Raw genomic sequence first — 27,511 nt, 5'->3', positions numbered from 1 at the left:
TAAAATCACAGTCACTACAAACTACTGATGCTGGCAGAGAGCCATCGTGTATTCTGCATATCACTATGATCTAAGCTTGTTTTTCTTAACTGTTTTTAATTCATGCTCTTGTAGAGCAGCTACAAGTGGATGTTGGAACAGATAAAAGGCATTTCATGTAAATTATTTTTTTCTGCTGTATATAACTTAAGTAGACCCTTCACACAGAAATTTGCCTGACCTAATTATTTTTTGTACTGCTATAAGCAGTTTGAGCAGTTTTGACAGTAACTTATAAGTGGCTCCCACAAACTTTCTCTTCTCAGCCCAAAAAGCCCCTCGGCAGGGGAATATGTTCACAGGGCAGAAGGGAAGAGTCTGGGGAGCCTTTCTGAAGAGTCTGTCTGAACCTTCCTGTTCAGACAGACAAACAGGCTCTTGGGATCAGAGGTGAAAGAATGCCACTTTGCTACACCAACTTCACTGGAAACACTGAGACTGGATGTCTGAAAAATACACTGATAGTGATATAACCTGGTACTCAACTTGCATTTGACAGTTTTATACAACGTATGTGCAAATGCACCAATACACAATTATATTCTACAAGTAAGTGTGTGCTGTCAACTCAGGAGATTTTTTTGCTCTGTACCTAGCAGTGCTATTTGTTCTGTTTCAAGGGAAATAGACAGGCTGCTCAGATGTATTTATAGGAGCTGGAAAATGTCATCTTTGGCAGGCTGACTTAGCAGTACACAGAAAGGGAGTGAACTCCATCACAGGCTGGGAAAACATCCCAGCCCTCCTGTCACGTTGGTGGCAGAAGTTTAACAAAGGGCTTTCAGAGGCCCCTTCACGTCTGCTAAATCTGGTTCCAATACACCAGGAAGAGAGAGGCTGCCTCGTGTACGGCAATTAATTGTACAGGCACGCGTCCACGGTATATATGCAAACGTATGGGCTGACATGATGAACTTGATTCAGCTGAAAGTTTTTGCACAGTCTCCCTTAATATAACACATACGGTTTTCATTACAATGTAAACAAAACAATTTAAATCAGTTTGACATGTTTTCAACCAGGAAGAGAAAAACACGGGAACAAGAAACATATCTGGGAGGTAACCAACTAAACAGCCCTGAGGTCCCAAGGATGAAAAGCAAAATTCATCATAATCTAATAAAATATTACCATAATACGCACATTGAAATCATTACAAAAACTAATTGAGTTCAAGTGTCATTGACTGACAAGAACACTTAAACCCTATCCCGTATATCAACTAGTTGCCTAAACTATTGTTTTTATAGTAATAAAGCTACACTAGTTCTGAGGGCAATACATTACAAGTTATGACTGCTGTAACTTGCTGTTCAACGCCCCCCTCATCTCCCAGCATTTATTATTGAAAAGCACTAATTACAGACACGAAGCCTGTGCTTTTCCACTTCTGTGATTCTGTGATTCTGTGATTAATGCTTGAGGGTTTGTGGTCACACTGTGTTCTGCCAGTTCCAGCAAACAGACACAACCTGATGAGTTCCTGGGTTCAGAAAGCTAACACAGCATTACCTGAAGAATTTCAGAAATTATATAGATACACTATTATAAAGTAGGTTCCCTTTTTGGTTATAGAATCATGGAATCATTAAGGCTGGAAGAGACCTCCAGGATCATCTGGTCCAACCATTCACCAACCACTAGTATTTCCCATTAAACCACGTCCCTAAGCACCACATCCAGTTACATCACACTGAAGGTGGTAACACCTTTTTGGGAAAGTGATGTCCACCTTGCAGCAACTGGAGATGAGACTGATGAAACATCAGGTCTCCAGTTCCAAAGAGGAAATTTCAGAAACAGTGCTCTCCCTGCCACTCACCCTGGGAATACCTCCTGCCAGTCAATCTTCCTGTTTCAGTCACTAAAGCTTCACAGATGTGTGAAGTGCTTTCTGGGTACACCGACAAGTGGTCAGCTTTAAAAGCGCTCAACAGCTCAAAACCTGGCTCATGTCTCACGTGGTTCCCTGCACCTCGCTTAGGGACACCAGGGTGCTTAGGGACATGGTTTAGTGGGTGACATTGGTGGTAGGGTGATGGCTGGACCAGATGATCTTGAAGGTCTTTTCCAACCTTAATTATTCCACAATTCTATGATTTCCATCACAGTTGTTGAACTTTCTGTGGGATATCACAGACGCATTGCACAGAGGAACAGACCTGAGAAAATTAAGTTCTACAACCTGAAGTTTTGGGCAAAGTTGGGCAATCGCTATATAGTTGCTCTTCCAGCTGCTTTTCTTTTATTTATTTATGTACTTATGGTCTATTTGTTGGAATAGGGGACTGGAAATGTCCCTTTCTCCTAGGTTCTTCCTCAGCTCAGCCTAGTAACTTCCAATGAGAACCACAACACGATGTAGGCATCTAAAACATAACTTCACCACGATTTAGATATCTATGAACATAAAAGGAAGTAAAATACCAGTGCTTAAACAGGCCAAGTGTTCAAAATGCCACAGCTATCTGTAAAGACTTGCTTCGTTGTTTATGGCTGAGCTTCCACTTCTGAGCCCAGTAATCACCAACCTAGCTGATGTCTTTACACCACAGTGAAATCAAGTAAGTGAGATTTGCAGGACTAGAATAAAGACATTCCCTTAGCTTTCCATGCCTACAGATAAATACAGATATACAAACACAAGGAATATATAAATATAAACAAAACTTTTAAGGGAGTAATTTACTTACCAAAAAACAAAGTTCAGAGAACACTGAAACTACTTACAAACACGGCCAAAAGAAGGAAAATCAGAAATTTCAATTTTCTGTTGGAAATGATGTTTAAATTTTGAAAATGATCAGATTTCTTTCTTTTTTTAAAAGGGGTTAAAAACATTAAAGCATCTCCCCAAATATTCTACATATTTTAGATTGAATATCATCTTTGTTCAGAATGAAATGAAGGTTTTGTTTAATGTTTTGATTTGGCAGCAACACTCCAAATCAGTTATTTGCATCGTTCCACTTTGAACACAGTAAGATGTCAGACAAATAAGAAAATAGTGTGGAGAATAAAAAAGGAAATAATCTATCATTTTTTAAGTAAACATTGCTCAGAAAACTGTTTAAATCCCAGGATCCTCATTAAAAAGGCATTAATAACCTGGAGGAATTCCAAAAAAGGTCAACAATAATGATAATAGGATTACAGGGCACTGTTTATGAAGGGAGATTAAGGAAATGCAATTTGTGTATTCAAAGATAAAAAGAAATACTGGCAACACGGTTCATCACGGGGAGGAGGAATACAGCTGGAAAACTGTAAAGAAGACAATGTCACAGCAACACAGGAGTCTGGCTGTGATGCGTGATATTTTACAAATAATGACTTGAAACAAAACCTGATGGTTAGTGGGAGTTGTGCATAGTAAAATTTAGCTGGAGTAGACTCAGAATACTTTTACTATAACTGGGGAATCAGAAAGCTATTTTAAAAGTTGACATAAATAATACAGATTGTAATTTAAAAGCAGAGCACAAAAAAAATCTACAAAGGAAAGATTCATAATGGCCTCTTTCATATGCACAGTATTTTATTCTGTGGAGGTGAGGCAGGCTGGAAGCCACAGAAAACAGCCAGAAGGAGTAGAAAATTTGCTGCAGTAAATTCACAAATTGCAAATCATGTTCTATCTTGACCTCACACATAGTTTAAAATAAATACTTAGGAGCGTACAGTGTGTATAGCATCAGTTTCTCTTTTTTGGCTCATACTCTATTCTGTATTACCAGAGGAGATGGAAAACCTGCCTGAAAAAAGGTTACAGCTACTGTCATCTTCCACACCCTACTGAACTCTGACTTCTAAACCCCAGTGACTTTCTTATGTGAGTAACATTAGAAGCACGTGTCCCTCATCTCCCCTGAGACCTGTATCTCTGTCAAAAGGCATTTGGAGCTAAAAGATGACCTGGCTGGCTGGCCTGCATGTCCATCAGCCCAGAGTTTTTATGGACAGAGAGCAACTTTAGGTACCAGCCTGCAGAGCATCCTAGAGAGAGAATCTCTGTTTGAAGGTGCATGTCCCAGTTTTCCTAAATTATGAGTGATTCTGGGATAATTATTGGGCCAGAGAGAAAGGAGTTATGGTGTGCCTGCTGGGAACTCTGCTTCAAATATCCAATAAAACAGTTACTAAATTATCTGAAGTAGAACAGCTTCCCTGGGAGAAGACTCTGAATCCCCTCACCCTACCTTGCAGTCTGCTGCAAGGGCTCTCTTCTCATATGTGCTCAAGTCCATCCTTCCAAAGATGCACACAGGGATCTAAGCTTTTCCCTTCACTTGACTACTTAACAGGGATCGCCTCCTTTTTTTCCTGAGAAAAGACTTAACTACCTAACTCAAGAAAAATTGTGCCCAGGACCCTTAACTGTTGGCCTGTGCTGCCAGCCCAGAGCTGAGAAGATAATTATCTTTGAGAAGTGGGATTTTGGGCCTTTGCCCTTTACTTGCCGTATCTTCCTCTGTGTCTTGTCAACTTCTCCTTTGGATCCTCCACTTTCACCGCAGCATTTGGGCCTTTGGCACAACCTGAGAGTCTTCTGAACAGTGAGAGATACACATCCTGAGAGTCCACAACACAACCACTAATTGCCTTCATCTCTACCAAACAATTTCTAAATTATATTTTAAGAAGATGGGAATCATAAAATGTATAATACAGAATTAAAAGACTTTTTCTAGGACACTTTAATTGGAACTTGTAGATTCTGGTTCAAAAATATGAAACGCTTTAAGTCAAAACACTCTCTGTAGCTACTACTTTCCTTATTCTCATTTGAAAGAACTACTTGGCTATTTGAACGTGTTTTCCACATTAATTCAAGTAAGTTTGTTTAAATTATAGTTGCAAACTAAAATTAGCTGATATGCTAATAATTATCCAACTTGTTAAGAGTCTTCCGCTCAAAAATGTACACTCTAATTATATTCTAATATTATCTATCAGAAATTATAGAGCATTTTTCACTTCAGTGCAATTTTGTTAGCCTGTGTTCTCAAAATGCTTCATTCCTGCTGGCTAATGAAATTTGCAGTGCAAAATAACATACATGATCTCCCTGTATAATGCTAAGGTCCTGAGGCAGTGGTCCTCAGAAACAGGACAAACAGCCTAAGCTTATCAAGGATGAACAGAGGAGCAAAAGGCATCTAATTAGACCTACTGACCTATGTTCAGTAGCCACTGGCTTCCAAGCACGATCTTCAGTTATAAACCGTCTTCTGCAACTATATGACTAAGACTGACTTTGCTTTCTGTTAAACAAAAAAAGAAAGAGAAAAGAGACTTCACTTGGCTTCAGTAAGGGCTAACAGCAGAGTTGTAAGAGACTTCATCTGGAATAGGGGAAACCTAAATGTCTCTAATGTAGACACCTATGGCTAAGACAGCTTAGGTCCCATTTTCAGTCTGTACAGAGTTAGTCAATATAATTGGTGAGCTTAAAGCACTGTTTAGCTTATTCTAAAGTAAGTACTTGTTTCTGGTCAGAAAGCCCGCACTCTAAATTCACTCGTTTTATTAATTATATCTCCTTTAACACAAAATAGGACTTTTGTCAACTCAGGTAGGCAGGGATGATTACAGCCACAACTACAGATAAATTGCAGCCCATCACCACTCCATCCAATTTGGCTCAAGACCACGAATTCACATTTCCCTCACCTCCAAAACCACTTTTATAACCACAGGAAGGAGAGCAAATGACAGTTTAAGCTGAGAAAGCTGCTCCACTTCCTACACACAACTGGACCAGTGGAAGTCTCCGTCCCCATGTACAGCCCAGGGCGTCTACGAGTAACGAAGGGAGGCACACACATTGACTCCTCACCTTTCCTGACTCACAAATATTCAGGGATTTAAGCAAGAAAGAGTAGCTCCAACAGGATCTGCCAGCTCCGCTGGATCTGCTGATCCAACTGAGGGACCGTTCAGAAATCGCCACGGCGACAATTCTGAAACACAGGGGTGGGGGGGGTGATGCGATAGTGACATGGGCAGGGTGGGTGTGAGGCAATGGTGACATGGCGGTGTGAGCCCAGGAGGAACTGCCGCCCGCAGCCCATGGTGTGAGGCACCAAGCCTCCCCGGGCTGAGCTCCGGGACACTGGACATGAGGCTAGCACAGGCTTTTGAAGGCAGAGATGTGTATTTTAATCTCCCTGCAAAGTATACTCGGGTACTGCTGTATCCATGGAGACTGAGTCTTTAATAACTCCCTGTGCTAGCAGGTCAAGTAAGCAAATCTACACAGCTCCATAGCAACAGACGTGAAATTAAAGTGGATCCCATCAGTAAAATATGCAGAAGGGCTCTGTGCATACAGAATTATTAGCTGGAAACACTTTGTTTAAAGAAATCAGCGGTAGCTGCTTCGCGTAGGCCCAAGCAAGATGCTAAGAGACCAAAGAAAAGCAAAAGTAAATGAGGGAAAGGAACTGGGCCAAAACCTGACACAACTGTTCTGTCAGACTCTGTCAGCAAATGTCTCAGAAACTTTATTGTCCCAAATAAAATTATGAAACTGATATACAAAAAAAGGGAGAAGGCTGAGATTAAAATCCTACAGCAGATAAACATTTCACACTGGTAGGTCTGAATGTGAGGTTATGCTGTCTGCTCTCAGGTACAGCACTGAAGTGAGGTAATCAAAGCACGTACTTATATCTGAGAAAGGCAACATGTGCTCAAGTGCCTGCTCCATTTTATTGCCAAAGCCATGTTTTAAAAAGCAGATGAAAAGCCCTCCAGAAAAGCAAGTAATTGACCACTGTGTATCTGCTCTTTGCCAAATATTGAGCTGCTTAAAAGTCGAATGCTCATGTGAGAGCCATCCTCATCAGGTTTACGTGACTCAAGGAACCTGAGCTTTTGCTCTTCCTCTTCTCACTTGGAAGCTCTTCTGCACACTTCAGAGAATTTATGTTTTATACATGTAAATAAGCGTGGCCACATCAAGAGACTGTTTATTATTAAACCAAATACTTTATGGAGTAAGAAAATAAACAAGTAAATGAAAGATGCTCCATCATTTGGTATCAACTTACTTCACTCAGCCTGTCTTCAGAACATTTTTTTGTTCTACAACCAGTTATTTAAATTACACTGAATCAGGTATAGATGATTTCCTGATTCAGTATTTTATGCACTTGACACCAGCCATATATTGAACTGTTTGAATATTCCCAGGCATGGAAGAATGGTTCTGCTCATCTTCACTGCACAAGTAAAGTTCTGACTGACTGCGGGTTGGTAGCACGGTGTACTCAGTCACAAATTCAGTCACAAATCACTGATCATATCCAGCGTTTGTGACTGAATTAAACGTTCTTTGACATCCTCTTGTTCTTACTTATTTCCCCCTTTAGAAAAAGTGCAGTACTGAAATGTGGTTATAAAATACTGGTAAATAAATCATAACAGAAAGAGATATACATTATAGTGAGGCCATCAGTCTTCTCATCACTCCCACCTTTGTGTGATCCTGCTTTTACAATGAAGTACAGCAACTTATTTTGAGGAATCAGTCAAGGCAAATTGCTACCTCCAAGTTTTTTTGTCATTTTATTTTTGAAACAACCTAACAGGGTGACTTTGTCTTAGACTGTACCGTTGACCAGCAGCATTTTAGAAAGTATGTCTACATGAGAGGTGAAAGTAGATCTCAGTTACAAAGAACAATGAATCTCTCTGCATGACATAGGATCTATTCGAGTTAGCCCATTCTGTAACTTTGTTTTTGTATTCTGTACCTTTGTTCCTGAACAATGGGCACAACCATTCTATTATTTTTCCCATTGCTTGCACAGATTTGATACAGAGAACGTGCAATAGCCATACATACACAAAATAAAATGTTGTTGGACAAATGCATCAGTAAAACGTGTATTTCTAGTATTTCATCAGTCTTCCTAAGATAAAACACGGAGAAGTCCTATCATTATATTCTGCAATCAGAAATGTAAAGTGCTTCAGAATGAAGCTGATTTCCAGAAATGCCTCTAAGAAAAAATTCTTGCAGAACTCATACACCAACTAATCTGTTTTCAATGTAAAGCACATATAACATGTTGGAGTCAGACATTATTATTCCCACCTTATTACTGAAGTGAGGGAGAGAGCTGACAAAAGATTTGGAAAACCATACAGCCAGATTTCAGTAACATTAAGCTTAATCAGACCTTTTATGTTTTGCTTGTAAAACTACCAAAGTGACTGCTTTTAGCATACAAATACACATGGAAGTAGAGCAGCAATATGGATAAACTTACCTGTTAATTTTACATTATTGGATTAGCTTGCTGTTCTTGGACAGGATGACCCCCAAGAATAAGTTGCTGGACATTTAGTATCCTGGGAATCTAATGCTCACACATCAGACAACACAAAAAGATCAACAGGAAGGGCATGATGCTTTAACAGCACGACTTGCATTTCCTGTCTCATCTGTTTGGGTTATTTAACTCTAACTGTAATGTTCCCAAATGCCATGGGTCATACCCCTTGTCCCTTTTTGTTAACTCTGATCAGTTCTAATGCTGATTAAAAAAGCATCTGCAAACCTACTCAGTACTCACAACCAATTTAAGGCCAATATAGCCTGCTCCATCTGTCCCTTCTGAAAATCCTAATAGTCCTAAAACCTTCTGAGATTAATCTGTTCAGACCAGGACATCCTGTCTCAAGTCTCATTTACTTGTGACTTGACAAATTTACTGTGAAGAAGCAGGAAAGATCATAATGACAACATATGCTGAGTATGACGTTACTTACTATTGCTCAAAGTTAAATGATACTGTAATTGATTTTTGATTGTTAAAACTGCTTTTATGTATTCTTTCATTTCTGTGAACTCATTATAAACAGAATGGTAGTACACAGATGTGGAAGGGTAGGAAAAGCACAAATTGTGCCTTGCAATGACTTAGCTAAAGATCTGGGTGATGCACTATTTAAAGGGAAAAAGAAGTCTGCATAACACAGAATCGCTGGGGTTGGAAGAGACCTCTTGAGATCCAACTCTTGAGGTCCGACCCCCAGATCACACAAGTTTAGCTGGAACTTGCTGCCCAGGACTGTGTCCAGCCGAGTTTTCAATATCTCTATGGGTGGACACTCCACAACATCTCTGGGCAACCTGTCTGATCAGTGTCACAGTAAAAATACTGTTTCCTTGTGCTCAGATAGAATTCTACCTTTTTTAATGTGTGTTCATTGCCTATAGTCCAACAAAGGTAGGTGCTCTAAGTGGTAGAAGCCTCTGAGATTATTCTCCCGTTGATTTGAACAGAATGAAGTTTTAATGCCTGAACTCTAAATGACGACCTTTCTTGAAATACAATCCACTGCAGTTCAACTGCAGCACAGTCCAAAATACTGCTGTTTTAGCCAAAGCCAGTAATAGATGGCCAAATATTTTATCAGCAGTGAAAGAGAAAAGCTTTTTCTATAGTCTGCTGCTACTTGGAGTGGTTGTTACTGAACCGAGCTGTGAATGACGAACCGCCAGCCTTTACGAGATTCGGAAGCTGACCCTAACTGCTGCTCACCCAGGACCCCTTTTGTGCAGCTATGCATAAATCTGTGCAGGCTCCTAAATGTACAAAAGGCACAGGTGTGTCTTAATGTTTTATCTTCAAACCTAAAAATTTCATGTGAACTGTCAGCATTTCAATGGGATCTCAGAGGCAGCTCCAACAACCATCTTAGCTCATTGAATAGACTGGATCAAGGCTGCCCACGGCACCAGAAGCAAGCAAGAGAAGATCAGAACTTTCATCAGAAACACTGAACACAGTCAGCTGATCCGATGCCATTCTTGAATTATAATGCTCATGGACACTGAAATGTAAGTAAGCACAGCTTTGTGTTAGTTTAAACATAAAAGGCTTGGAAAAGCTATTGACACAACTCTTGCTCATGATTCCTTTCTTTATCCACATGTCCGTGGAAGTTTATGATGACTTTCCAGCTTGCAGGTCTAGATTTTGAATCCTTGCACTAACCACTCATATGGAAGTCAAGAGATGAGACGAGAAACACTGTCAAAGAAAACAAAATACTTCCCACTATTCCTAAAAAGATCTGAACATGAGGTACAGGAATTCAGGATTGATCTTCACAGGGTAAGTAGAACAAGAATGTGGACATGTAGAAATGTTTATGCTGCTGTTTATTCTATTACAGAAGCTGCAGGTTTCAGTGCAGCATTACGACATCAAACTAGGTCTAGTGTTAATTAATCTTACCGTGTCCTTTTGTTGGTTCACTTTCTGCAATGCATTTTCTTAGTATTTAGTATTGCAAAAATGAGTCACATCCAAAACTGGGAAAAAACTTCTAAAATCTTGAAATTAAAAGGTCCGTAACTTCCTCCTGGAGTGAATGTTATGTATCCACTTACGTGTTCCTTAATTTACCTCTCCTCTCCATCCTTTCCTGGGAAAGCAGTCACAGATTTTAAGCCAAATTCACCTATAACACTGCTATGATTCAGTTTTAATGCACATTAAAAACATTACCAACTATCCCAAATGAACAACATTTTTATGATTATAAATCTTTCAGAGGTTTAGCAAGATGCAGTGATAATGCATTCCAGGATTAAATACGGTTCACTATGCGAACAACATAAATTATGAATGCTATCCAAACTTACTTTGTTAATACTTCAAGAGCCGAGTATGACTTAGATCCATATAACAATGTCTGAGGCTGTTAGAGAAAAGAAAGCTATGTTGTATTTCGTATTCTGAAGTGTAGAAAAGAGAGATGAAGTGATACTGCTAGTGTAAAAGAAAAGCACTGAAGCTTGGGAACAGCCAAAAAAAAGTCCCAAGGGTTCATTCTCAGTGCTATCCCACTCTGACATTTCCTGAATTATCTAAATATTTGTGTGAGTGTTACTTCTGAGACTCAGCATGTTCCAAGAAGACAATCCTGGAAACAGATAAATTTTCGGCAAAATGGCAAGGCATTTTGAAGGTGCACACTGATTGATGTACTTGCTTATGGAAATGCAGCAGAGGACATCGTCCATAAGATATCAGTAGACCGGATTTTTGTATCTTACATCTGGCTCCTGCTATGTACTCATTATCACAAGGCATTTCAGATAAATACTACATAGAGATTATCTTCATAAATCAGTAAGGACTCAAGGTAGAGCGAAAGATATTACGCGTGACTTTTTGCACTGTACTTTGAGGGATCTAGCTGTATATAGAACCAGGTTGTGTATGTCATGGTATATTGCTGTTATTCTCCTCCCACAGCTTACTTCCCTTGTACTGCTCCCATTATTCCCTGTGTGTTTTGTTACAACACGATGCCTTCTCTTTGCATGTGGGCTCATGCACATGAAATTCATGCCCAGAAAGGTTACCAGGAATGGACTGGATCCACTTGAAACCAAGAGATAGTGATGAGACCCACTTCCTGCTCAGAGGGTTTTGATGGATCCCAGGAACGACAGGCCTGCACTCCAGAGATCAGTTACCAAACTTAAAGATCGATCAGTGCAAAGGTACTGAAGCCAACTGAATAGTTTACCTACAAGAACAGCCAAATTAAGAGGAAGCTACAAATATGACAAGTTATGAGCTTCAAATGAATGGATGAGGACATCAGTATATCCATCTGTGCCCAAAGGAGCACTAAAGGCAGATCCACAAGCAGTAAACTAACCAAGCAAGTTGCTTTTGACTCCTCTTTGCTATTTTTTTTTAACCATAGGCATATTAAAATTCTACACAGATTGCTTTTGTTTCACCCTTTCAGTCTTTTAGACATTTGTACAACCTTACTGATTCTTCTACTCTTTTTCAAAAAAATTATCTAAGTCTGTTCAGGAAGTTAAAAACTACAAGAAGAACAACTTAGTGATGATGGTGGTAAGAGAGGCAAGCATGACTACCTTTGCAGAAAAGAACAACCAAAGCTGGTGAAGGGACTAGAAAACAAGACTTAGGAGGAGAGGCAGAGGGAACTGGGGATGTTCAGTCTGAAGAGGAGGCTGAGGGCAGACCTCATTGCTCTCTGTAGCTACCTCAAGGGAGGTTGCAGCTGGTTCGGCGTCAGTCTCTTTCCTTAGGTAACGAGTGACAAGATACAAGGAAATGGTCCCACATTGTGCCAGAGAAGGTTTAGATTGGACATTAGGAAGAATTTCTTCCTGTTGAGGGTGGTCAAGCACAGGAATGGGCTGCCCAGAGAAGTTGTGGAGTCCCCATTGGTGGAGGTATTTAAGAGACACATGACACTAAGGGACATGCTTTAGTGATGGGACTCACTAGGTCAGTTTGATGGTTGGACTTGGTGATCTTGAACGTCTTTTCCAACCTAGATGAATCTATGATAAGCCTAGTATTTGAAACAGGAACGGTCTAAAAAGAATATTTTTCAAAATATCTAAACTAAGTCAGTTCAGAGATTTCAAATAGTACCATTAAGCAAAACAAAGCTGACTTCTGACTATTAACGGAAAGGCTATTAACTCACTATTACAGTTTAAGTGTAATAATTGAAAATAATTAAGTAATTTACTGAAACAAGTGGATAACTCTTTTCCATGTGTATAGGACTCCTCACTAGAATAAAGTTTCAGAATTCTTTATCCGCATTTTCTCAAGCTGCATCTGTATTCACATATAAAATGGATGTGACAGCCATGGCTGCAGATTTGACTGACATATAAAATATTCACCACATTCTACCTGCATTAAGTTCCTTTATTTTAGTGGAAAAGAAACCTTGAAGAAATATAATCTACCATCATGAGAGACCGAGAACACACAAGTAATATGGGTGCTACGAAATGCTTTGAAGAACTTTGCAAGGATAGTGATAAATCAGATTTAATCACCCCTTTCAATGATTAAGCCAGCGAAGAGTTTTTGCAACAGATTCTCTACTGTTTCTAATTGCAGAAAAATGGCGTTAGAAAATGTGAATGACTCCTCCTGAAAGTGTCTAAATTGCTTCCAGAGGTAAAATAACTCTGGAAACAATACAGCCATGAGGTACCTGAGCTCATAAACCATGTCAGTTCTGCAGCTGGTTCTTCACAGGGTCAAAACACCCTCTCTGTCTCCATGATTAATTAAATAACAGTGCAAATATCTCGGCCATTTGTAATCGAGAGCTGCTTGTACATGAATCACAAAAATATTTTATATCCACTCGTTAAAGTTACAGCCGTCTGTGACACACCAGGATACTTAGTCTTGGATGTGTGACAAGCAGGTGCTGATGTAATTGGTGGTCTAAGGTAGCCCATTAGCTTGAGGCAATGGGAAACATGCTCTTGACTCAGACAATACACTACAGAGCTGCATCTGCATAACCCCCACATATATACTGTCCATTATCCTGCCTCAATTTGACATGTTGTATCCCGAGAGTTATCACAGCCTCATGGCATGAACTTCAGGCAAGGTCTAGCCATCAATCTACCAACATTAGAAGACTAAAATTCGTTGTTTCAACAGAAAGCGTAATTTATCTTTGGCCAGTGAAATATGAGTACAATTACCATGGAACAGGATAAAATCCGTTTCAGTTGTTATTTGACATCATCATCCACCCTCATAAAAGAAAGTGAAGACATCAATTCATTTTATTTCCATGAAGAAGCTAATACCCACAGTATTTTCAAATCTTGCAGGTGGTTCCATAAGAAAGAACCCAATTATCTTTTTTATTTACTATCAGCAATAGTTGGATCACAGGCAGCACAATACAAAGCATCTGGACGCCTGTAGATGTACTATTCAATTAGAGAGTGTAATTAGAGAAGTGAAAGGAACTATGCTATACTCACCAGGCTTTACAAGGTTTGTCTTTGTTTCCTTCTTACATCGAGACAGCTGTGTGTTTCCTTCACTCGTTGTCCCTGCATTGAATTTCTTCCTGGAGAAGTCTCCATCACTACCAGTGCAAAAACTGATTGGACTGTGTCCAGCATCAGAAGGAGTCTTAACTGGAGATACTGACTGGCTACTAGGACAGCCAGTGTCATCTAAAGAGAAAAGGAGAAACAACAAAATTTCTAACAAGTACAGGAAGTTGGCAAAATGAAAAAAATAATAAAAGCTACAGCTACAGCTATTTACAGTCTTGTTATATCTAACCTTGGCACTGAAACCTGCTGAGAAGCTATTAGTTTCTCCCATTTGTTTAAAAGGTTTGGATACCTTATGGTGGTCTGAAATGGTGCTTGTTTCACCAAGCCTGATAAAAATCAGGGGCTGCACAATAAAGATTAGTATCTATAATTGTTTTTACTCGGTGATGATATGGAATACTGGGACACGAACATTAAGAAATGTCCATAAGACATGAGAAAGGTTTGTACCACTATGTGCACACTGGATGACAAGCAAGCACGGGCTACACATGCTCCTTCGAGGTATGTTCCTATCTGAGCAAGAGAAGGATCTACTGATAGAACTATAGGTCCACACGAACTATCTACAACTATCTGTCTGTATGTACAAAGTCAACGTTTTCATTTAATCGGAATTAATAAATGTTTCTTTTTTTTTTTTAATTATTTCTTTTAAAGTGAGCGTGATGATAGCGCTCCTTCATTCTTAACGAGTGGATGTGTGTTGCTACCTCTTTCTGAAAAGGGTGCATTACACACAGACTGCTTTTGTTTAAAGCAGAATTCTTCTGAGGGAACACCCATGCTGGGAACACCAGCAATCACTGTTTGGAACAGAGCAGCTTTTCTGATCTCCAGAAATACAAACACTGCAGCTCTTAACAATGAAATGCAAAGTAAAATGTCAGAGTCGAGATGAAACCAACACATCAACCCCCACCCCCTGGCCTTCACCTAAATCCCTCTTGAATAATCACCTCTCTTGTAAAAGTCACAGTGGTTTTAGAGACAGACAACAAAAACAAACACGCTACCCTGACACTGGGAAGCCATGAATATTCACTCTCCTGGAGCAATGTAATTGTTTGTTCTTTCCCAGGACAAAATGAAAGCTGCCATCTTACTAATGCAATTGCACGCAGTTCCCAGTGCATTACCTTTGTCTAACAAGAAACTCAAAGAAGTACCTGCAATTTGCATGACCATATTGCACCTACCACTTCCATCCTGTTCCTAATTTAGGTCAAGCCTGATCTTGCAACAAGCTTTGCATGGGCAAACTGTTTAGTCAGCCTGTGACTGTACATTTATCAGGTAAAAAAAAAAAAAAAGTCTAACCCCCTCCAGCCCCCTTCCTAGCAAAGAGAAGCTTTTCCTACCATTAACTATTGCTCCCTCAGTACAGTAAAATTGCATCCTTCCATGTGAAAGCGTTTCCATGGTGTCTGACCTCTCTACCTTCACCTGCTGAAAAGTTCTGCCCCCCTTCTCTCCACGTTGTGCCCCCAGCGCCAAGCAGGTTACCCAGAAGTGCTGCCTCTCCAGTGCCTGTAACACAAAGCAGCACAGAAGAACAGCCAGAACTTGGAGGTGTTGCTGCCCACACCCATGCAACCTGCCACAAATGATGCCAGCCACAGGAGGAGCCAAGCCCATTCTGAGAACGAGCTCCCCAGGCACAAAGGTGAGTAACGGTGCGAACACCTCATCCTGCTTAATTGTACTTCATTCCTCCAGCTCAGTTAAGCCTGCAAGCAGCTCCTTTTGGCATCTTGCTACTGACATCTGTGGTTCAGAACCAGGTCCTAGAGAAATAATGGCAAAGAGAAGCCTCAAGGAAGGTTTCCTGCCTGCCCATTTCAGCCCACGCTGACACTGACTGAAGCAGCGCTGTCCAACGCACGGCCCATGTTTACTTCTCATCCTTTCCATTCATATCAACACCACGATATAACTCAACACAGAGAAGACAGAAAGCAGTTTCCTCCCAGGTCTGTGCCCATTTCCTTTTCACAAGGGTTCAGAGTCTCTTCTACAGGCCGTACGACTGCTATCTGCAGGGGAGTGAATCAGCGGGGCCGTGAGCTTTTGAATTGTATTTAAGCAGTTCCTTTAGCTACGCCCAAAGTGTCTTCTCTTTAGCAGCACACAAATATTTATAATCAAACATATTTATGATAAAGTGCACGTTCACAGAGTTTATTTTTTCTTACAGCCTTTGCACTTAGATGCTTCTCTTTGTAGCATTATTTTCCTAAGATTGTGTTTAAAAAACAAAAGATTGAGAAAGAAACTAGTTACATCAGCCACCAAAAAAGATCACTGCAATTACTGAACAGATTCTGCAGGCCTTATGGATGTGTTTTATATGGGAGACCTCATGTACACATGACACCTGGAGGTATAAAGATCCCACCTGAAGAACTTCAGAACTAATAAAACCTCAAAACGATGAAAAACCTAAGCTGCAGCATTAAGAATTGCAGCATTAGAAGACAAATATGTAAAACCATCTCTGAGATAAGACAATAGGATGGCTAAAGAAAGCATACAAAAATAAATATTTTAATTACAAGCCTCCCTACCACTGCTGCTGCTATTACACTGGTTGCATTGACCAGATAATGCCAGATGCCATCTCCTCATTTTATGCTTAAGGACTACAGTTTTTGTTGCAGCAGGGCACTTATTAAAGGAACAAATGGCATGAAGAACAATAGGTCTTCTCTACTCGTACTGCTGGCGACCTTTAGCCACACTGATAACCAGGTGAGCGTTCCCACTCCAACTGAAGGAAATTAATGCTTTTATTGTACTCTGTTTTCCCTAACAGTTTGGTATTTTTAATGTAATGTGTAACTTCTACTCCTTCTACAGAAATACAAACACAGAATTAGCCAGAAACATGAACAAAATTATAATATTTCCTTTTTTTTTTTTCATGCTGCCGACAAACATTTTTCTGTGTCAGCTTTTTGCAGTGCTTTTTAAAGAATCAAAACATTTACTATCATGGGAAGGAAAAGTTGCTTGTGAAACACGGGAGCTCACCACCAAAGGCCGGGTTGCAGAGGCTGTGCTACACCTCCCCACCAACCTGCACCTCGTCATTCTGCTACAAGGAAAAGTCCTTGGGGTGCCACCCAGCTGCTCAGTGCAGGGCAAACTGCCTGCACTTACCTTTGTTTCTTCCTGCTAGTGAAGCCTTAAGGAGCTATTTATTTATATTCAGCCACGCAGCCCGCCCTGCCCACTGCCACAGCGCACACCCCTTCTTCCCCAAGAGGAAGGATGCAGTGGAGGTCCTGGGCGACAGAGACTTCCCCCATACCTCTAGGCTCCTCCGAAAACCCTGCTGACACCTCAGAGGGGAGGAGGTGAAAACTCCAACCTGCCCAGCAGCAGACCAAGATAAGGAACCTGTTTCCAAATCTGGGTATGGGGAAACAGGAGCGGACGAGCCCACGGTGGAGTTTACCCTCTACTGAAGGCATGGTGGGAACAGTTTTCAGCAACATCAGCAAAAGATCCAGTCTGATAACTTGTATTGCCCCAGAAAGCATTTCAGGTCCAGCTCTTAGGACCATACATACATTTGATTTCCTTTCTCGGGCATGAGTACTGGGGTCAGCAGAGAGAAAGCTGGTGAAATTTGCTGTGAAAGTCAATACCAGTAATCCTGCCTGTGTTATTTACTTGACAAACAGAGGGAAATGCATAAATAACACATGACTTGCACTGCTTTCCTAGCGATACTCATGGTGTCTTTTTTTTTTCACAGCGGCCTCCCAAGAGCGTTCTGGAAGTAGCTTTTCCCTTTGACCATCAGCTGGATTTCATCACTGAAGCAGTGTCTAAGCCCTCTCCCAGATCAGATGCTCTCGCCAAGTTTCGAAGCCAAACATGGGATAGTGCCTCCTCACACAAACTCGGGGGAAGTTACTCAGCGTGCTCTGACATTTGCATGCACTGACTAACTTTCAAATATTAAAGTCAGAGTATAAACAAGAGTGTTACTGGCAATAATACTCTAACAATTGACAAAAAAATTGTTCTCATAGACTTTAGCACCATGCATTATATTTTTCTCTGATCTTTTAGGCACAGAGGATATACGGTTTCCATTGCAATGTGCTTTAGAGCCTTTAGAAAAATAATGCCTTTTCCTAAGGTGTTCAAGAAATATGTGGCGACAATACACAATCTCCTTATTTAATCCTTTCAGCTAATTAATTCACTTTTTCTGTGGAACCCCTCACTTATTTCTACCTTCATTCCTAGCTGTCAGATCTAGTTGTGTGCTTTTACAAGTTTATGCTGTCTGTCCCCTGCCAGACCTCCTTGCTCCTGTTCATGTGTGCATCTTCTCTTTAGGTTCCCTCGATCGATGTTCACACTCTCCCCATTCCGCATTTCCAACAAGCACTGTGCGTTTCAGAATTAAACACAGGACTCTAATGAACTTTTACCAGTGCGCTGAGGCACAACCTGTACCCTGCCTTTCACCTGACAGTTTCCTTTCTGCCCATCCGGGGCTCTGCAGGTCCTTGGAGCCGTGGCTCTGCGAACACGGTGTGCTGTGAGCTGGTCAGTGCCAATGAGCCACCAAGGCTATTTCAGAATTGTTCAGGATAACCTCCCATTCTGACGGCCTGCCCTGAATTTTTTAACCCCCTAAGGGTTGTTTTGGGCTTCTCATGGGTCTTGTAACACGGGAGTATTTTATACAGTGATGAAAGTTGCTGGTAGACACCAAAGAATATATCACAGACGTTTAGTCATCTGCTGCTAACAATTTGTCACCTGCAAACTAGGGCAGATTTTTACAAAATCACAGACTTGAAAAAAGTATTGAATAACTTCCCTGGACGTAGAACCCTACAAATGTTAGTTTTGGTCCTTCTGATCAATCCTAAATTCATTTTACATTTTTAAGATCTACTGGATTAAATCTATATTTAATAACATTAATTTGAATATCATGTGCTTCTAAGGCAGATGTCTTACCAGAAATCAAGCATACTAAAGCAGAGTAGAAGAGCAACCAAAGCTATAGGCCTGTTCAAAAAAAAGAGAGGAGGTTTATGTGACAAGGCCTACTTACACAAAATCCTGCTAAGCAAATTAATTCCACATCTAATCTCTCTGGCTCTGCAGACAGAACTTGAATGAACTGTGCTGCACTTCGCCTGTGTGTGAAGGCAGGCTAACAGCTCCAGCACCCCCTCAGGCAACCTGGTGAGGCTGTGCCAACTCCCGTCCTTGGAAGTTTTCAAGGCTCTGATACACAAAGCTGTGGCTGGTGTGATGTAGTGCTGGCAACAGCCCTGCCTTGGAGAAGAGGTTGGGCTAAATGATCCTGGACAAACTACATGCTCAGGATCATACTTCTCCTTGACATTTTGTGTATATTCCACAGCTGGGAACCATTTTTTTTTCTCCCAGTCCATCTTTCAAGCTGTTTTAATGTTCTAGTTGCAAAACCTAACCCAGCAGTGAAGTAGGTAAAATCAAGACCAAACACCTCCAACTCCTCTTCAGTGTTGCTTATGTTCCTATCACCAGCATACAGACAACCATGATGTCTGCTCTTTGCCAGTCACTTTGTGCTTGCATCCACCACAACCAGAGGCACACAAACTGCCCGCTGCCTTCAGCAAGAGGCTCCCTCTGCTTGCTCACCACGTGGCACAAATGCTAACAGGCTCACATTCTGCAGGAGATGGGAGACCAAGGTGAAAGAAGATGGACCTAGAGCTCCTAAAGCTTGGGCATCTTTTACCATGTAGTATTTTCCATAAACGTGTCCCTAAAGATATCAGCTCTTGACATTTGACTGACAATAGCTGTTATACTAATGCAGCAAATTTTAATTGACTTTGGCAGCAAACGCTGCCTTTGCTAATCTTCATTATATTTGAACATTTCACTAATAAGCAAGACTGACGTGAGTTCTGGGAAACCACCTGAAAAGAGGACTTTGTCATTACATTTATAGCACAGCTAATGGCATCGGTATTAGAGAACAAAAGCATCGATGCCTACTAGTAAAAATATCAATAAAAATAGCACTGTTACTAGAACACTGTGATCAGCAATAGCACAGCACCTGGGGTTTTGGTATCACATCACAGAAAACATTTGGACAAGGTGTTTAACATGATAAAGGACTGAAAATTTTTAAGCAAAATTTTAACTGAAGATGAGGAAAGCAAAGAACCTGAAAAAGAGAGAAAAAAGAGTCTTGGCAGTCTGGTAGTATTTTTAAGCAGTTTCGTAGACCTCAATAACCTTTTGTGCAGCCAATAGTTGGAACCACTGCTAGGAGCCTCGACTGCACCAAATGTACATAACATCGCCCATTTCACATGAACATCATGTGCAACATGTACAGATGGGTTTGTGTGTGTGTTTATTTCCGCTATGCAGCAAAGGAAGAAACAACAAACATTCTATCCAGTTTTGAAGGGACAGATTTTGGAAAGAAATGTATTAAACAGACCACACAGAAATTTGTAACTGTTCCTCAGACAGTATGAAATGTTAAACTCCTTCCTTCTCACATAGCTCTGTCTCCTCCGTGGCTGGCAGCGTATGAATGTGCCCCTTGCAGCTTCAACATCACCTCATACAGTTGCACTGTTTACCTTCTGGTGGTGCCTGGAAGCTACATATATTGTTATTGTACGTATACTTTACATATTATTTATTTATTTTTTTAACTGATACCAAACTCAGACTGGCATCTAGCATCACTCCAGGACCCACTGACATGTCAGAACACTGCTGCAAGATTTCAAGGACATATACTAACCCTATAAATGCACGGTTAGAATGCATTAAGTAGAATTTCTTTTGAAGTATCAAGACTCCTTTAATAAAGAAGAAATCAAAGATGTGTGATTTGATATAAGTTTCATTTCTGCTTCAAGTTGTGGTGTTCTTCAATATGCATGGCACCACTCAACTCAATACAAAATTGTGTGAAAACTATGTTAAAGGAAAAAGATTAGATTATGTACTGGTGGTGAAGAAAACATACTATATAGCTTAGAATTAAGTCAATATAGTCATCACAGTACACAGCACACTGTGACAAATGGTACCAGAAAGGGTGCAGCACAAAGTGTTCTCAGGACACAATCCAAAACGTCCCAGGGACAATGGGGACGCTTCTGCTGACTTCAGGAGGCTCTCGGTCCGGATTTAATGGTTCACAGTGCTGACAGATACATAAAAAGGTGACAACAAACATTCAAAAGGTCAAATATTTTGGCTTCCAGATGTTGTTGTGTGGCACAGACACAAAAGGATAGTTCCTTAGTAAGAGGGAATAAACAGGGAAGTTGAAAGGGGCGAAAGGAAAAGCCAAAAATGGAGGAACAGGCAGGCTTTGCTTTTAGTACCTAGACACTTTTCTCACTTCCATGTTTGGAACCCATTTCTGCTGCACAGAAACAGAAATGGTGGCTAACAATACGAAGCAATAATAAATTATTGCACGTACGTTGGCCCAGCAGGAAAATCTCCAGGGAAACAGCAGTGAGAAAAGGAGGCATGTCACCAGCACTGCCCTTACGCAGAGGCCATGCGTGCATTTTTAAAAGTGGATTTTGTTTTGATGGTTTTTGGAAAATTAATATCACAGTGATTGCTACACTGCCTTACAGAGTGCTGCAATCAAAATCCCTGGAGAACAGCTCTGCTTCAGAAGTTTGAAAAAATGGCAAAAGCACTGTGCAAAAGTGTAGCACAAAGGACTGCAGAAAAGAGGAGCCAGCTTTCAGTATCAGACATTTGAGCACTTCTAAACGTTCTCTTCAGTTCAGGAACACCAAGTAAAAAGAACACAAAACAAATAAACAAGCGAATAAGGAATTATTTAAGCAGAATATTTCTTCATGTAACAAGAAACAAAAAGAATGCGACAGTTCACTGTTTCCATAGTAATACATAAATACATATATCCATTCAGATATACATAAATAACAGGGGTAATTATTTATATATACACACATACATGTATATATATCAATAGTACGGTAACTATTTTAGTAATTTATCCCAGTGCTGTACATGCCTTAATCTGTTGACTTGTTAAAATACTGCAAATGTATTTTCCTCTATCTTTCTATTCAGAAATCTGTATTTAAGTACACTTTAGTATTGCAGCCTCCAGGGCTAGCTGGTTTATGGTACACCCTACTCCAGTGCTCTAGCAAAGGAGTGATTTAGTAGAGTCACAGGCAGTACAGAGGTGTTTGTCCAGCAACACAGGTTCAGTGCACTTGTACAAACGCCTGGCTCCCCTGCCATGTGGCTAGCAACATGGGTTGTGCATCCACACTGATTTTAATAAGCCTGTTGGGAGCCTACATGCTTTTTCTGACATATGCACCGTGAACTCAGTCTCAGCATCCCTCAGCAGTTGGGCCCACTGGCAAATAATCTCCAAGTTCAAGTGGGCCATGCACAGGAGCCGCTGAGCAGGGCACACAATGCTGGCACACCACCTGAACACGCCTATCACACTACAAACTTGAGCAATATATATTTTTTTGAAGATCTTTATACCAGAAAAAAGAATGAAATAAGCATTGAACCCGGATCTTGAAATTTGAAAGGAAAAGAAAAAAAAAGGGAAAAAAAAAAAAAAGGAACCTTAAACTCCAAATTCCAATTTCTGAAAGCTCTGGTGGAGTGAATCATAATCACTCATACACAGTAACCCTATTTTTTCAATGGCCTGCAGCACTACATAGTCTATCTACTGAGATGATCTGCAGGTAAGCCTAAGAAAGGAGGAAGGGTTTGCTACTGGAAGAGCACAGCTCCTCTGGCTCATGAAGTCTTTTCTGGACTGATTATTAAATATGCAAGTGCTTCTTGCAAAGCTGTATCTGAGTTAACAAAGTACTGCTGCATTATCTGCAGAAACTCAGCCAGCTGGCTTCTGGGAACAGGCTGAAGGGGAAGCTGAGCATCGTTAACAAGGTCGCCTCTACGAACTCTTTTGAATAAGAAATTCAAAATCTAAGCTATTCAGAGGCAGAAACTAGAAAAAAAGAAAAGACCAAACTAACTTTCTTTTAGAACTGAAAGCTAAGCAGGCTATCATTGAGCTTAGCACTTACAGGCTGCCTTCAGTCCAACCAACAGGCGGTTCGCTTGGTATCAAAAGGATGTGTACACAAAAATCAAGGATAACACCCCACCCTCAGTATCCTATTTCTTGTAAGGCAAACAGTGCAACTGCAAGTACCAAAGGGAGCCTCATTCCATCTCAGAGCAGCTGCTAGGCCAGGGACCTCTGAGTGAATTGTGTGTTTGTGATGTCTAAAAACACACTCTCCTCCAACTGACAAGGTAAGGGTGCACAGCAGCTCCAAAGCCAGAAATTATGAGGAAAACATGCATGACATGGGGAAATACTCAGTAGCAGTCGAGCCAGATGAAGCTGCTGGGAGAACGTTTTCTCATCACTTAACATGCGCGCTCTGTGGCTGACAGCCAAGCCAGAGGAGGGCAGAGGTTGAAGGAAGAGAAACGCTCCAGTATCAGATGACAAACAGGACCCCAGATGCGCTAAGATTTTAAAGATGGATTGCGCTCAGTGAGTAACGATGCAGGGACTCAGCTTGCCCACAAAATGTTCAGAGAGCATCCAGCACCATTTGGTATAAACAAGGAATACTGAAAATATATTTCATTGGGAATATCAGAGGCAAAATGGACTAATGGTCTCACCATGGTTCATTCAGTCTTACAAAGCAAAACTGACACAAAGTCAGTTGTAGTAACTTGACCAACACAAACAACCAAGTCTCTGATCTGGTCATATAAGACAAAGAGGGAGCTGATCATGCAAATTTAAAACTTATCTCAGCCAGAACTAACAAATTGTTCATAAGATATTAAACAGAAAAAAATGAAGTATCTTTTGCCTATTGCTGAGTGGTACTTTTTGCTGTTTCCACTATACTCGCAAAATCATTACAATTCCCAAAAGTTCTCAACCCCTTTATTTTCCTGTCCTTTGCCTACCTAAAACATCATTATTGGTAACTACAAGACTGCTCTCATTTAGAAAGAACTCCAAGCCTTCTTTTATAGACTGGGACCAATGTAAACACACCAGGAAAATGGACAATGCCAGAAGCTCTAGGGAATCTAGCAGGAAATATATATTCATGTGGACTGAGGATGAAAAATCAGTTCTACTGGGGAAAAAAGAAGTCAACTTATCATAACCATTTAGTGTCAATAATAAGAGAAGAAAGGTAGATAGCAACTTCTCAAGAGAAGAGGAAAGAGGAAAGGAATTATATACTACCTGCTGCTTATCATGAAACTTCTGGCTCGCTACAGAATTTATAAAAAAAACATTTATCCAAATGCTCATGAGCTTCACATACACATGCTAACATTTGACACATCATTCATCTGCTCACCCTTTCTGCTCCAGAAACATTACCTGACAATTTCATTGCAGCACTTGCTGCATGTCACTTTCCAGTAAGATAAAGATGTTGGCTGGAGGCTGCAGCCTCTCCACTCACCTCTCCACACAGCTCTTCTCCATTCCCTCCCCAGGAACAGGAACCAGCAGCCATCTGCTGCTGCTGCCAGGGAATTTCAATCTAAATTAGCTGTATGATTATAAGGAAGGATCATAAGTGAAGGACAGCAAAGAGACATCAGAGAATGAGGAAATTAAGTAAGTGACTTATTATACCTGCATCACGGTAAAAAAAAAAAAAGCCACCAAATGCATTAACAACAAAAACATGTCCTGTGATGGAGGACAGTGATCTGATCATGACTGATCCTCAGCTCAGTAAGTTTTAAAGAATCGCAGCAGTCAAACTGAGTGGCGTGTAACTGTTTGGGTGCTGCAGGTAGCTTGAGAGCACAAAGCTCTTAGCATAGGAAAAAAAATACCAAACTAAACCAATGAAGTATCCACTGAAGAAGGAAAGATGAATTACAGGGAGATAAAAATGTGACCACCTATGCTTAAGAGGAAGGCTAAGAGAACGGCATCACACTCGAACACCTCTATGAACACAGCCAATCCATGAGATCTGGTACACCCAAGGTAAATACAGAGCTGTTGCGGGGACTCAAGAAATAGCCTACATAGCCTTGTGGGAAAGGAAGGATATTGCTTTGGCAGCACTACCTTGAGTGGATTTGAACATGATGCAAACCCAAAGGATATCAGAAAAAAAAAGAACATCAAAATGTCAGCAACCAAGATGAAAGCCTTGTTAACGCACAGGAAAAAGATCAGCCACTTGGAAGAGATCATAAAAATAATGTATTTCTAGAAAGCTTCTAATAATTTCACATCTTAATTTCTTAGGAGGGAACAAGCAAACTCACACAGGTGAGGCGGAGGGATTCACAAGGCGTGGGAAAAATTCTTTAGCAGTCTCCTGACCCAAGTAGCTGTTTGTTTAACAATCTGCATTGTTCAGTAAACAATAACCAAACAGACCACTCCGCTGAGCCTGAATTGCAAAATCTATCCAAGCTGAGAAGGAATTATTGGAATCAGACACAGATATTGTGTTTCACATCTAGGAAAATTCACCGTACACAGTGTTAGAGGTACTGCTTTTTGTTAGAAGAAGCAAATCTGAAGATAATGATAAATGAGAGTATTTCTGATCGTCCTCAGGAAAACCTCTGGTAACATCAACATTTTATTCATTAAGAAAGGGAAAATTCAGAAACTTACTCTGAAATTAAGCATTAAAAAGTGTCTGTTATAATTTGGGAGTTTTAGCTAGATGGTGAATGTTATACTTCCCAAACTACCAGTGATTAAAAACTAATTTTCAGTCACCCAAATAATCTCTGGACCTACCACATGCATCCAGTACCCGAGGACTTCATGATCTGACCCTCCAAGCCATTATCCACGTGCGTAACCTCACACAGGGCGAAGCGTTTCACTGAGCTGAAAGATTACTCACGGCTAGTAAGCATCTGAGTCACTCCCTGCTGGATGAGGGACTTCAATTGTGCTCAACTCCACACATGACAAATGTTGAACATCAAACAGTCCCTGCCATACAGGGATTTTGAAGAGCAAATGACACTCATCTGGGAGAGCAAATGACACTTTTGTGGTGTACAGCCGGGGAGCCCTAGCTTCCTCCTGATACATCACCCGGCCACTGCCCCCTGCTCTGAGGGGGCACCGTGCCCAGCCCACGGCTGGCTGCACGCTGGCCAGAAGCAGCCTGAATGATCCCAATTCTCCAAGTTAACTTCCAGATGGAAACCTCGCCGACACACCGTCTCCACGCTGGGAGCTCAGCGTCCCAAAACACACTGAGTTACGGCATCTGACCCACGCCTGATACCTTTACCAGCAGCAGCCCCGTCTCACAGGCTGGTTTATGGGCTTTTCAGGATTCCTCAGCCAGCCACTGCAGGTTTTAAGGCAAATCTTCTTTAGGCAACCACCCTGCGGCAGCAGACCCACTGGCAGTGGACAGCAGAGCCCTCAGACCCCTTGTGGGCTACACCCGGTGCCCCTGCGGGCACTTGGCGTACTCGAGGCACAGCCAGCGGGTTTCTGCGGGGAATGGGGGGGGCGGCGGCTCTCCCCTACCAGCAGCGGGAGCCCCGGTACCTGAGCAGAAGCTGTTGCTGCTGACGGTCCTGGCGGAGCCTCCGGAGGAGCTGGGCGGGTTGAACTCCCGGCTCTCCTCCTCCGAGAAGGGCGACTCGGAGGCGGGGGACACCTTCTGGTGCTGGTGCTGGTACTGCGGCCGGAGGACGAGGCGGGGGATGCGGCTGCGGGACGCCTCCTTCTCGGGCAGCGCCTTCTGCTCCTTTCTCGGCAAGGAAGAGCCCCCCCCGGCCGTCAGGGCCCTCCGCCACCCGCGGAGGCGGGCAGCCAGCGGCCTCCGCCCCCGGGGGTGGGGGGAGCCCGGCGGGAGCAGCCCGGCGGGGGCAGCCCGGCTCCCCCTCGGCAAGGACCGCGGCGCCCCCTGCCCTTCAGCCCCATTCCCCCCCGCCACCCGCCCTCCACCTTCTCCTTCACCCCCTTCCCCTGCCCGTCCCCCAGCCCCGTCCCGCTCGGCTCTCACCTTGCCGCTCTCCCGCAGGGGCCCCATGGCGCCTTCAGTCACCGCGCAGCCGGGGACGGGCACCTGGCATGGGCGAGAGAGACGCGCTCAGCCGCCGCCGCCGCCGCCTCCGCTCCTCCCGCGGCCGCTGCTGCGCTGCGGGTGGCGGAGCCCGGCCCGGCCCCGCCGCTCCCCGCCCCGACACGTGGTGCCGCCGCCGCCACCGCCGCACAGGGGGGCTGAGGGCGGCGGGTCCGGGCTCGGGGAAGACCTCCGAGGCCGCCCCCGAGCACCCGCGGCAGGTGTGGGGCTGGGGTCGGGGACTGCCCCCCGGGGCGGCTGCGCTGGGTGGCCGCGGGCCGTGGGGAGGCGCTGAGGTGGTGGGGAAGGTGGCTGCTGTGTGAGGGTGTTGCCTCCGTGCCTGAGGTTGAGCCTGCTGCCCCTTAATGTGCAGGTGTGAACTCCATGCATCTGCTCCCCAAAAAGTGCTGGG

At 42.2% G+C, this 27,511-nt stretch overlaps 1 protein-coding gene across 1 annotated transcript in view; it reads right to left on the bottom strand.

Annotated features, from left to right (window-relative positions):
- The window catches only part of SYBU (syntabulin), a 41,259-nt gene extending 14,051 nt beyond the window's left edge, over positions 1 to 27,208 (bottom strand). Inside the window, exons 1-3 of the mRNA XM_027452617.3 lie at positions 27,040 to 27,208; positions 26,580 to 26,781; positions 13,868 to 14,065 (exon numbers count right to left, since the gene is read on the bottom strand). Of these exons, the coding sequence (XP_027308418.3) occupies positions 13,868 to 14,065; positions 26,580 to 26,781; positions 27,040 to 27,066 (427 nt within the window). The 5' untranslated portion in view covers positions 27,067 to 27,208. The remainder of the gene's footprint in view (positions 1 to 13,867; positions 14,066 to 26,579; positions 26,782 to 27,039) is intronic.
- Positions 27,209 to 27,511: the final 303 nt, after the last annotated feature.

Source organism: Anas platyrhynchos, chromosome 2 (assembly GCF_047663525.1).
Source record: "Anas platyrhynchos isolate ZD024472 breed Pekin duck chromosome 2, IASCAAS_PekinDuck_T2T, whole genome shotgun sequence".
Taxonomy (NCBI): Eukaryota; Metazoa; Chordata; class Aves; order Anseriformes; family Anatidae; genus Anas; species Anas platyrhynchos.
The sequence above is the reverse complement of the archived record's forward strand: the minus strand, read 5'-3'. Positions and strand labels throughout refer to the sequence as shown.